Genomic DNA, 11776 nt, shown 5'->3' with positions numbered 1-11776 from the left:
GTTTCAGCTCGTCTCCCGGGGTTGGAGTGCAGAGCAGCTATCTATGAAGTGGGTACAGCACGGCCTCATGCTGCTCCGGTGAGTTCCTAGCAGATGCCGGTGGCTCTAGGCCCTGACTGGGGAGGAACGGAAAGGAAGGGCCCGGCCAACGGTGGGGTGCACACGCTTGTGGGCTTCCGGCCTAGAGTGGCATGATGGGAAGGCGGCGGGGGAGGGGCGCGATGGAGCCCAGCTTGGCACGCGGGCTAAGAGAAGGTAGCCTTGGCTGGGGTGTGCTGGGGCCGCATGGCGCGACCGCACCTCACGAAGCGCCAGCCCCGCCCCCGGTGCCCGGCCCAGGCTGTCGCGTCTCCGTGGCGGCAGCCGGTTAGGGCCGCTCTCCCAGCTCCCAGCCCCTTAACGGCTCTGCCCACAGGTCCCTGCGCCTCACCATGGGGCTCAGCCTCTTCCGGCGCCTCCTCCTGGCGGTCCTACTGCTGGTGATCATCTGGACCCTGTTTGGGCCCTCCGGCCTCGGGGAGGAGCTGCTGAGCCTGTCCTTGGCGTCCCTGCTGCCAGCCCCCGCCTCACCCGGGCCGCCCCTCGCCCTTCCCGGCCTCCTGATTCCCAACCCCGAGGCTTGTGGTGGCCCCGGACCCCCTCCCTTCCTGCTCATCCTGGTGAGCACGGCTCCAGAGCACCTGAACCAGAGGAACGCCATTCGGGGATCTTGGGGTGCCACCCGTGAGGCCCAGGGGTTCAGGGTACGGACGCTTTTCCTGCTGGGGGAACCTATAGAACAGCCCCGCGTGGACCTGGCCTCGGAGTCAGCCGCCCAGGGGGACATCCTGCAGGCCTCCTTCCGGGATTCCTACCGCAACCTCACCCTCAAGACCCTCAGTGGCCTGAACTGGGTAAACAAATACTGTCCTATGGCCCGCTACGTCCTCAAGACGGATGATGACGTGTATGTCAACGTCCCAGAGCTGGTGTCGGAGCTGATCCAGAGAGGGGGGCCCTCAGAGCAATGGCAGAAGGGTAAGGAGCCACAGGAAGAGGCCACAGCTGTCCAGGAAGAGCACCGAGGCCGGCCAGTGCCACTTCTGTACCTAGGCCGGGTGCACTGGAGAGTGAGCCCCACTCGGACACCAGGGGCCCGGCACCAAGTGTCAGAGGAACTGTGGCCCGAAACCTGGGGTCCCTTCCCACCCTACGCCTCGGGCACAGGGTACGTGCTGTCCGCCTCCGCCGTGCAGCTCATTCTGAAGGTGGCCAGCAGGGCACCCCTCCTACCTCTAGAGGACGTCTTTGTGGGAGTGAGTGCACGGCGAGGGGGCCTGGCCCCGACACACTGTGTCAAGTTGGCGGGCGCTACCCACTACCCCCTGGACAGGTGCTGCTACGGGAAGTTCCTGCTGACCTCCCACAAGGTGGATCCCTGGAAAATGCAGGAGGTCTGGAGGCTCGTGAGCGGACTGAGTGGGGAGACAACCGAGCCCTTTTGCTCCTGGCTCCAGGGGTTCCTGGGCATCTTGAGGTGCCGGTTCTTGGCCTGGCTCAACAGCTGAGAGCCTGGAGCCACAGGGAAGGAGGCAACACCTGAGGGACCTTAGCCCTGGAGCCAGTACACAGGCTGCAGCTCCCTTGGGTGACCTTTCTCCTCACAGCAGACTGAAACTGCTGCCTGACAAGGGTGGATAGGAGACTTAGGGCCTGGCCTGCTGGCTCTAGAGACAGTCCATGGAGGGGTAAAGCACAGGAGGGCTGTGGGGGACACTGGGATAAGATCCCAATAAACAGCTCTCCACCTCAGTGCAGTGTGTTCACCAGGATCTGCACACCTGAAGAGCCAGGCTCCCAGGCTGCTGCACGCAAGCCCACCTCAAGACAGCCACTCTGGGACAAAGGGCCCTCTAAGGCAAAGGCCTAGGCAGCTGTGTAGGTGTGTGGGAGGCAGTGCAGCGAGCCCCACATGGGTTAGAACAGGTCTACAGGATGGCCCAGACACTCTCCAAAAGCCTTGTCAATGCCACCCAAAGAGCCGGTGCCACACATGCTGAGACACAAGGCACACCAGGTGGTTTCCCTGTGTAACCTTTTATTTACACTTTGTGTGTGTGTGTGTGTGTGTGTGTGTGTGTAGTACACGCTGCCCTGAATGTGCACACAGAAAGGTTAAAAGACACGTGTGAGCCAGGCGTGGTGGCGCACGCCTATAATCCCAGCCCTCGGGAGGCAGAGGCAGGTGGATCACTGTGAAATTGAGGCCAGCCTGGTCTACAAAGGGAGTCCAGGACAGCCAAGGCTGCACAGAGAGACCTTGTCTCGAAAAACAAAAACAAAAAAAGACGTGTGTTTGCTCCTGCCATGCATCTTCTGGGAACTGAACTCAGGTGTGGCATCAATGCCCTCAGCAGCTGAGCTGCCTGGCGCTGTGGATTATCCTGGAGACTGCTGCCTGCCTGGCTCATCGTACAAATCTATCCAGTGCAGATGGGCGGGCTCCAGTGTGCTTGGCCGGCGCTGCCTTCTGCTGCTTCTGCTGCTGCTCAAGGCTCTGCCGGACTTTGTCCTGGGGACAGAGAAGTGGCAGTGGAGCAGAGGCTGGCTGATGGGCATAAGGTTGCAGGGGTGCAGGCTGACACCTGGCCCCCCACTTGCTGATGGGCTTAAGGCTGGAAGGGTGCAGGCTGACACCTCAGCCCCCGCTTGCTGATGGGTGTAAGGCTGCAGGGGTGCAAGCTGACACCTGGGCCCCCGCTTGCTGATGGGCGTGAGGCTGGAGGGGTGCAGGCTGACACCTGGGCCCCCGCTTGCTGATGGGCGTGAGGCTGGAGGGGTGCAGGCTGACACCTGGGCTCCCGCTTGCTGATGGGCGTGAGGCTGGAGGGGTGCAGGCTGACACCTGGGCTCCCGCTTGCTGATGGGCATGAGGCTGGAGGGGTACAGGCTGACATGTGGGCCCCCGCTTGCGTACCCTGTGCTCCTGGTCCATGACCTTCTTCTTCCTCTTCACCAGGCTAGCTGAGGAACTCCGTCCCTTCTGCTTTGCCTTAGGCTGGAAGGCAGCCTTGGCATCGGGGTCATAGCCCTGACAAGGGACAGGAGGGCAGTGAACAACAGCCCTGCCGAGCTGTACTTCAAAATGGGGCGGGGCAGGCGTGGGGCAGCTGCATACCAGTCTCTCTACCCGCTCCTTCCTCTGCTGCTCCAGGCTGACCACATCCACCTCCGCCAGGGCTCGGGGGTCCAAACAGATGAGCTCTGCAGGCACCTGCACGTGTCATACGACCGGGACGGGTGAGGAGCCACAGGGAGGTGACACCAGGGGAACAGGAGCCCAGGAGGGACAAGCAGAGCTCACCTTCTCCAGCAGAGCCTTCACCTCCCATTCCTGGCGCTGCTTGCGGCTCCTGTACGGGTTGTTCTCCAAACCATCGAAGTTGGGCTCAGCAGCCCCTGAGGGAGGGAGGGAGGAAGGGGGGAGAACATGGGGCTGAGTCTAGCCATGCAACTCTGGACTGACGACACCTGTTGCCCCTCCCCCAGCTGTCGCCCACCCTCACACACTTCTGATGGCGCCATGTCCCCTGGCCCGCTCACCAGGGACAAGCATGCTGGTGATGCCTCCGCTGTGCCCCACCCCCAACACGTCTTCAAAGGGGCAGAACTGGAGTCCATGCACGTGGCCTGACAGTCGATGAGTGAGGTAGGGCTGCTCCAGGGTGGGCGGGCTGGCCTTGCCCTGCCCTGCCCATATGTTGACGACATCGCCCATTCCTGCTGCTAAGAGTCCACGCTGGGAAAAAGCCAGATGCCCTGCTCCCAGGGGCAGGGTCCGGGCACTCAGGGGCTGGAATGTCCCTCGCAAGTCAAAGATCTTCAGCTGGTGGTCCAGCCCAGAGGTGGCCATGTACCTGCATGTGAGGGGGACTGAGCAGCTGGTCCCCGGTGGGGATGCCCTAGGCCTGTGGCCAAGTCCAAAGTGTCACATGTGGATGCACCCACACCCCACACTAAGTGCTGCACCTCACACAATGCACCCCATGATAGCCTCATGGACCCCTGAACTCACAGCTCAGCCTGAGACCAAGTGTGAGTGCCTCACTGTTCAGGGCCACAGAGGAGATCTGGGTTAGGGAATGGCTGACATGGACTTCTAGTCAGGCCTGTTGCTTTGGGGGTTTTGCTGTGGTTGGGGGGGAAGAGGGCATTGAACCCAGGGCCTCGCGCCTGCTGGACAGCTGTGCTAGCTACCCTTTACTCCTGCCCAGGCCTATTTAGTGACTGCCCCCAAGTCACAGATCTGCAGAGCGCATGCCATCTACCCAGCATGGTGGCTCAACAAAGGGGCTCAGGGTTAGAGATCAGGGAGGCCTTCCCCAGCAAGAGACCCGAGCTGTGGCAGGCGGCCAGCTATGGACACACATCAAAGCTGAAGTGTGTCTTCAGGGTTGGTGGAAGTATGAACTGTGAGGAATTCTTGAAGTCAGCTCCATAGCATCTCCCCAGCAGTGATGTGACATGACATGTGAAGACATGTTTCCTAAGAAAATCCTTCTAGGTGCGGGAGAGCTGGCTCAGAGGTTAAGAGCACTGTCTGCTCTTCCAGAGGTCCTAAGTTCAATTCCCAGCACCCACATGGTGGCTCACAATCATCTGTAATGAGATCTGGTGCCCTCTTCTGGCCTGCAGATGTACATGCAGGCAGAGCACTGTATACATAATAAATAAATCTTTAAGAGGGGGGTGTGGGGGGGGGGGTACAGCCAGCCTGGTCTACAAAGAGAGTACAGGACAGCCAAGGTTACACAGAGAAACCCTGTCTCGAAAAAACAAAAACGAAAGAAAAGAACACCCTTCTAGAAAGCAGGAATGACGTGAGATACCCCCTAACCAAACCCCCTATAGTAAGCTGTTTTCTTTTAGAGCCTGAGAGGGGAGCTAAACGTGACGAGCCTTGCCACGGGCTAAGGACTCTCTTGGCCTAGACCTAGAATCCAGGAAGGGACTGAAAAATTCTACGCGCAAAGGTTTATCCCGTGACAGAGCCCAGATGAGCCCCAGCAGGACAAACAGCTACTGAGCTAGGCATGGTGGTGCATGGCTTTAACCCCGGCACTAAGGTGGGACTCTGTGGGTGCAAGGCCAGCCTTGTCCACATAGTGAGTCCCAAGCCCGGCCAGGGCTACATAGTGAGACTATATGCCCTGCCAAAAAAAGCCACTGGTACAAACCAGAAGCCACAGAGATCCTGGGCAATGCCACATCTCCAGGTGGACTTGACACAGAATATGGGATCCAGTGAGTAGTTTCCAGCTGGGCAGCCGTTGCTTACAAAAGCATTTCACTAGAAAATTTCAGCCTCCAGAAGCTGAGCCAATGCAATCCTAAAGCTCCCAGAGAGCCGTGGGGTGAGATCAGCTTCACCAACAGCCTGAGCAGGACCAGAGCCAGCAGCCACAGGCTGAAGAGCCAGAGCATTCAGGCCCCTATGCTGACCAGGCAGTGACGCTCTGGGCAGGACAGTCACAGCCAGGCAGGTGAGGTACAGCTCAGGCCTAGTGGCCACTAAAGGCACAAGGCTTCAGAAGGCCACCTACTGTCCAGAGCAGCATGGATGGGGAGAAGAGTGGGCAGAACCAAACTGTTCACAAACAGCAGCCAAGCATTTTGGAAGCTTCTACAAGTTGGTAACTTTGGGTTTTTCCTGTTTTGGTTTTTAAAGAAAAGCTTCAATGATGCAGAAATTTAATTTAGAAAATCCCTGACCATCAGTGTAAGAGGGAAGTGGTTTGTGAGAAATTCCCCTGAAATAGCACAAGGATATAGCACAGAGAACTGGCAGAATCATGCATGTCAGGAAAGGGCAGAGACAGCACAAGTTCCCAGAGGTACAAGAAGAGACGGGGAGGACTTCAGAGGTAGTGGCAAAAGAAGACCAAGAGTGACACTACCAGGACCAGCAGGTGGTTGTGCACACCTTTAATCCCAGCACTTGGGAGGCAGAGGCAGGTGGATCTCTGTGAGTTCGAGGCCAGCCTGGTCTACAGAGGGAGTTCAGGAAAGCCCAGTGTAGCTAATCTTGTCTATTTTGTGGGTTCTACTTTTTTTTTTTTTTTTGGTTTTTCAAGACAGGGTTTCTCTGTGTAGCCTTGGCTGTCCTAGACTCACTTTGTAGACCAGGCTGGCCTCAAACTCACAGTGATCCACCTGCCTCTGCCTCCCGAGTGCTGGAATTAAAGGCGTGCACCACCACGCCCGGCCCAATAGTCTTTTTTCTTTTTTTTTGAGACAGGGTTTCTCTGTGTAGCCTTGGCTGTCCTAGACTCGCTTTGTAGACCAGGCTGGCCTCGAACTCACAGTGATCCGCCTGCCTCTGCCTCCCGAGTGCTGTGATTAAAGGCGTGCGCCACCACGCCCGGCTGGGTTCTATTTTTTTAGCAACCTTTATTCCCCCGGATTCATCCACCCCACCCCCATCACTAGACAAGAGAGAAACAAGGATAGAAGGAAGAGAGACATAAACCCCTGAGTCTAATTTCTTTTCTTCTGTTTCTTCTTTGACTGCAGCTACTAACAAACCACAACAACCACCCCCGCCCCGCCCCGCCCCGCACCACCACCCCCACCTCTCAGGATCCTAGCATTTATATATCCTCTGAAAAGTTCCCAGATTCCAAACATCACACAATCGCAGAAACTATCTGCAGCTGGCAAAACCACCCTTCTGCTAGAGCAGGAGGCAAGTCAGTCAGCTGCTGGGGACAGTCTGCAGCAGCCCCATGTCCTACACCTGGGATTAAAATGAAAGCACATTCTTAGATCTGTGTTTTTAAAGAAACCAAAATTCCAGAGTTGTCACCACAGTCCAGAGTACACAGAAGCCCTGTCTCAAAGACCAGTAAGCAAACAAAATGGTGACACAGCCAAAACCTGTGCCAGAAAGCACCCAGAGACGGTGGGTTTTAGACAGGGTCGGAGCGCGTAGCCCAGACTGCTCTTGAACCTTCATCTCCTGCCTTCAGATCCCTGAAGCCCCTGGAACTGTGCGGCTCACACATAACAAGGAAGGCAGTGTGCCCCAGTTCCTCATCCATAACCCAGCGCTCAGGAGGCTGAGGCAGGAGGCTTGAATTACGGAGCAAGACAAGCTGGCATCCGCACACACAAGCCTGTAGGCATGGGAGAGGGGTGTTAGCCTGCTCAGCCATCACTGAGCTGTTTTAAGCATTAGTGTTCCGGTGCAACCGGGTGGTGGGGCACACCTGTAACCCCAGCACTCAGGAGGCAGAGGCAGGTGGATCTCTGTGAGTTTGAGTTGTGAGTCCAGGACAGCCAGGGCTACACAGAGTAACCCCTGTCTGGAAAAACCAAGAGTTCAGGTGCAGAATGTGAGCAGTCCACAGCAACTAGGACACACTGTGTCATTCTCACCAAAGATGTCAGTTCGGCTAGCTGGGGCGGTAGGTTGGGGTGTGGCCCTGGGGGAGTACCAACACACTCAAGACTGTTCTCACACGTGTTCTCTTTCGTCGTCTCCCCCCCCCCCCATCATCTGCCACTCACAGGCACCTTTGGCGGGCTAGGCTCTGGGCTGAGCTGGCTGAGCACAGATCCCTGAATCTACCTCATGTGGCATGAGAGCTGAATTCAGATTGGGAAATTTTTGAGGAAAGGAACAGGAAAGAAGGTGCCTTAGGAGGAAAGTGACCCTCAAGTGACAGACCCACAAACAGTGACAAAGCATAGACGCGCAGAGTGCCACCGGGAAGTGCTCCTAAACACTACGCCTGTCTGCACATGATGTGCACTGAGCTAGACCCACACCCCTCTCCGGACCAGGGAACTGGCACCCAGGCTGTGGAGCATGGGACACTTTACACAGCTGGGCACACACAGACAGGGCGCAGGCCGTGCTCCTCGGTGACTGCCATCCACCTCTTCTGCCCAGCCGTGCCCAACACCTCAGCCCCATACAAGTGACTTACGTGCCTGTGGAATCTACCGCCACAGCCCGCACACCACCACGGTGACACAGAATCTTCGCCAGTGGCTCCTTCACAGCTGGGCTCCATAAGGACACGGTGCCTGCAGGCGAGAGGAGAAACCAGCTACTGCTGAGAGCGTGGCCGGGTCTCTTGTCTTCAGCCTAAGGTTCTTAAGTGGAACGAAGGTGGGACTCAAGATGAAGAGGGGAGGAAAAATTAATTAATTAATTAATTAATTAAAATAAAAAAAAAAAGATGAAGAGGGAGGGTGACTCCAGGGCTTGAGTGGCTGAGCACTAGTCTTGCGTGCACAAGGCCATGGGTTCGGTTCCCAGCACCGGACCATGTACTGATGAATAAGTAGAGGCCAGAGAAGGGGAAGAGCAGCAGTTCCTGCTGTGTGGAAAGTCGAGGCAGACAGCTGCTGGAGCCACAGGTCTGAGATGGGTACCAGACCCTGTCTCAAAAAGAAAAAAAGAGAAGCCAGGCACTGACCATTGCTGTGTCCGAGATGGATAACGGCATTATAGGGGTTCTGAGCCATGACACTGAGTCGTCCAGCACGCGCATTCAGAGCTGTCACAATCTTCCCAACTGACACGTCCAGGTAGGTCAAAAACCCTGTCTCTGACTGGGAGAAAGCAAGATGTCAGCGGCCCTGTCCTCCTCCACGGTCCTCCCACAGACTGCCACCCCACGGACTGCCACCCGGCCCTCTGCTCCACAGCGACTCACAGCGGTGGCCAGGAGGAAATGGAAGGGCAGGAATTCAAGGCGAGTTACACGGTCACAGCGGCGGATGCAGTGGAGCTCGATGCCCTGGTTGTCGTAGATATAAAGCCAGCGGTTCTGGGCGACGGCGAGCAGCGTCTCAGAATGGAGAAAGCTGGGTAGGAAATGGGGGGGGCGGTTCATGGGAGACAGGACCACAGGGCATCATCATCCAACCGGGGACCCCGCTCCCGTCCACCACCAACAGGAAAACACTGACTGGACGTCCCGCACTGCCTCCATGACGTTGATCTCACACATGAGCTTCTTTGTCACCCAGTCGAGGGCAGCCACGTGACCCCGACGCCCTCCTAAAGCCAGGTGTCTGTAGGCGGTGAAGCAAAGGCAGGGTGTTAATGCAGGGAGCACCCTGACCCTGACTGGAGTAATTCAGGCACCCTACTCCAGCCCCTCGATGGACAGGGGGGAGCACAGCTGTAGACGCTGCATAGCTGAGGCGGGCACAGCCCGTGCAGCTGAGGAAACCCAGCCAGTTATCTCAGGAGTCACGGAAGGGGCAGATGGCTCGGCCAGTGCAGGGCTTGCCACAGAAAGCATGACAGCCTGAGCCTGGATCCCTGGTACACATGTGGCCCCAGGGAGATCTTGCTGGACACCAGTTCTGTGAGGAATCTGCTAAAAAGTAAGGTGTGGGGACTGAAGAGATGGCTCAGAGGTGAAGAGCACTTGCTGCTCTTGTGAGAAGACTGGTTCAGTTCCCAGCACCCACACGTCAACTCACAACCAAACCATTCCTAACTCCCATTCCTGGGGCTCTGATGCCCTCTTCTGTCTTGCACGATACCAGGCACGGACATACACACAGGCAAAACACTCAAACAGAAAGTAGTAAAAACCTAGAAATATCAGAATAAAGTAGGGGTCCAGCAAGAAGGGGCTCAGTGGCTAAATAGGCCAACGGAGGTCACAACTCCACTAAGTTGTTCTCTGCCCTGCCGCCACACCGTGTCACGGGCATGCGCGCAGCACACACTGGTGCTGGTGGTACATGCCACTATCAGGAGGGGAAAGTGGAAAACCATAGACAGAGATGCCACACTGACCACTGGGAATCGTGTGCACACACACCCACACGCGAGAACATCAACACATGAACACGCACATTCCCACAGTGAAGTCACTGGGAGCTGCGGGCCTGAGGGCGGGTGTAGCTCGACTGTCAAAGGTCTGCTTTGCATGCATACACGAGGTCATGGGGTCCTAAGCCAGACCCACAAAAAAGAGCCCACTTCCTGCAGCTCCTGCTGTGACGGTCCTCAGAACTAGCCCTTCTTCCCTTAGGAAGGCGCTAGGGGGCAACAGAGGGCGAGAGCTTAAGCACACACGTACCAACTTGAGTGCTGTGACCCATGCCCAGGCAGCATGACCACAAGGGACCTGGTGGCTTCCCAGTGAAGAAAGCACAAGCCCCAAATTCTCCTCTGCCTTTAGGGATGCTCATGTGCACGCACACAGACAAGCAAACATGAGAGTCTTTTTTTTTTCCCCCCTCAAGACAGGGTTTCTCTGTGTCACCCTGGCTGTCCCTGACTCACTCTGTAGACCAGGCTGCCCTGGAGCTCAGAGATGCCCCTGCCCGTCCCTCCCCAGTGCTGGGATTATAGGCTTTCGCCACCACACCCACCCGTCCGCGTAAGTCCTTTTTAGAAAGAGAATAGAGGCAGAACTGATCCTTACCTGCCTGTCCGAGAGTAGTTCAGTCTGTAGGGTCCAAACTGCCTCAGACTCAGGTCAAAGTGCTGAGAAAGAACGAGATATAATCATGAAAGAATGAAGCAGCCCAAGTAGCCTGCGGGCCGCTCTTCCTCCTGGGGCTCACCTTGGCAGCACTAGCAATGTCCACAGCCTCCACGATGTCCGTCTGCAGTATCTTTGCCGTGTCTTCCCCATCCTCTCCTTCCAGAAACCTGAAAGGCAGTAAGGACGACGGTGAGGCTCCCCCGCATGGAGCTGGCACACAAAGAACGGGGCAAGGAAAGCCCGGGTCGGGGCGCGCTCACCCAGGTTCCTCCGCGAGCAGCAGCTCCGCTCGGGCAGCTCTGACGCTCGCCTCCTGCTCCTGCGCTTCGGTCGTCTCCAGTTTGCTTCGGGTTTTAGGCTTCGAACGCAGGAGCTAAGACATCGTCCGTAGGGTTGGGAGAGCCCGAGGGCACGTGTGGGTGGCCAAGCCGCCGCCACCCGCCTCGCCGCACACCCAGCCTGCTGTCCCTCTCCCAGGCTCACCTTTGCGGACTTGTCGATGCGACAGAACTTGCGGGCCACCTCCACGGGGGCGGGGGCGGGTCCTGGGAACGGGTCCTGGGCCTGGCGAGGGGCAGGGAGGCAAGAGGCGGATTCCGATCGACCCGGTCCCTGTGGAGCACTGCCAACCCTGTCAACCCAGGCTCACCCCAGACAGGGTCCTCGGCGGCTTCCTCCGCTCCGGGGCGCCCCGGGCGAGCCGAGGCGTCCTGGCGACGCGCGCGCCCCCGGGCCTCTGAGGCCGCGGCTCCCGAACCCTCGCCTTCTTCCTTGGCGGCCCCGGAGAGGCGCCGGCGGCGGGCGCGGTGGTCTCCTCCTCCCAGTAGCGCCGCGGTTTCTAGGGACAGAGGAGAAGCCCTTGCACCGGCAGCTCCGGCCCCGGCCCCGGCCCCGGCCCGAGCGCCGCCCGCCAAAGCCGCTACCTTCATCTTGGCCTGGGGTTTGTCCTTCCTGGGTGGGACACCCCTACCCGGCTTGGGGACCGTCTCCATCGTTCGGAGCCAGCAGCGATCCACGTGTGGAACTCCCTTCGGCCGTCCCACGGCCCTCTAGGGAACTTCCGGACGTCTTCCGGTCTTCGTCCAATCATCGCTGTATGTGGGTCTGAAGCCTCTGGCGCCATCTTGCGTGAGGGCATCCTTCTGTGAGGGCAGCTGCTGGACAAATGATGACTAAACGTCAAGTCCTGGGCACCAAACCTTGGTAACGACGGGTTTTATTTTCCAGATCAATGTCTCTGTCTTTTCGGTAGACTCTCACACTGCTCAAAACTA

At 57.8% G+C, this 11776-nt stretch overlaps 2 protein-coding genes across 2 annotated transcripts; one reads left to right on the top strand and one right to left on the bottom strand.

Moving 5' to 3' along the window:
• The first annotated feature begins 49 nt into the window (after positions 1-49).
• Positions 50-1658, top strand: B3galt4 (beta-1,3-galactosyltransferase 4). The gene is made up of 2 exons (XM_051153508.1): positions 50-78; positions 416-1658. The coding sequence occupies exons 1-2, from the start codon at positions 68-70 to the stop codon at positions 1545-1547; spliced, it is 1143 nt and encodes a 380-aa protein (XP_051009465.1). The 5' UTR covers positions 50-67; the 3' UTR covers positions 1548-1658.
• Positions 1659-2446: 788 nt separating this feature from the next.
• Wdr46 (WD repeat domain 46) lies at positions 2447-11593 on the bottom strand. The gene is made up of 15 exons (XM_051152516.1): positions 11426-11593; positions 11152-11340; positions 10986-11066; positions 10763-10875; positions 10582-10669; positions 10440-10501; positions 8962-9066; positions 8706-8856; positions 8466-8601; positions 7971-8070; positions 3583-3896; positions 3344-3438; positions 3158-3253; positions 2927-3070; positions 2447-2551 (listed from the first exon to the last, which is right to left on the bottom strand). Exons 1-15 carry the CDS (start codon positions 11492-11494, stop codon positions 2447-2449), a joined length of 1848 nt encoding a protein of 615 aa, XP_051008473.1. The 5' UTR covers positions 11495-11593.
• Positions 11594-11776: the final 183 nt, after the last annotated feature.

This window comes from Acomys russatus, chromosome 11, assembly GCF_903995435.1.
Source record: "Acomys russatus chromosome 11, mAcoRus1.1, whole genome shotgun sequence".
Classification (NCBI taxonomy): domain Eukaryota; kingdom Metazoa; phylum Chordata; class Mammalia; order Rodentia; family Muridae; genus Acomys; species Acomys russatus.
Note: the sequence above shows the minus strand (reverse complement) of the source record. Positions and strands in the feature narration are given on the sequence as shown.

Coding starts and splice junctions, on each gene's coding strand:
- Wdr46 (XM_051152516.1), bottom strand. CDS start 11,494: ATGGAGACGGTCCCCAAGCCGGGTAGGGGTGTCCCACCCAGGAAGGAC. Junction 8,602..8,705: donor ATTTCCTCCTGGCCACCGCT/GTGAGTCGCTGT, acceptor GCTTTCTCCCAG/TCAGAGACAGGGTTTTTGAC. Junction 3,071..3,157: donor AGGAGCGGGTAGAGAGACTG/GTATGCAGCTGC, acceptor GTCCCTTGTCAG/GGCTATGACCCCGATGCCAA.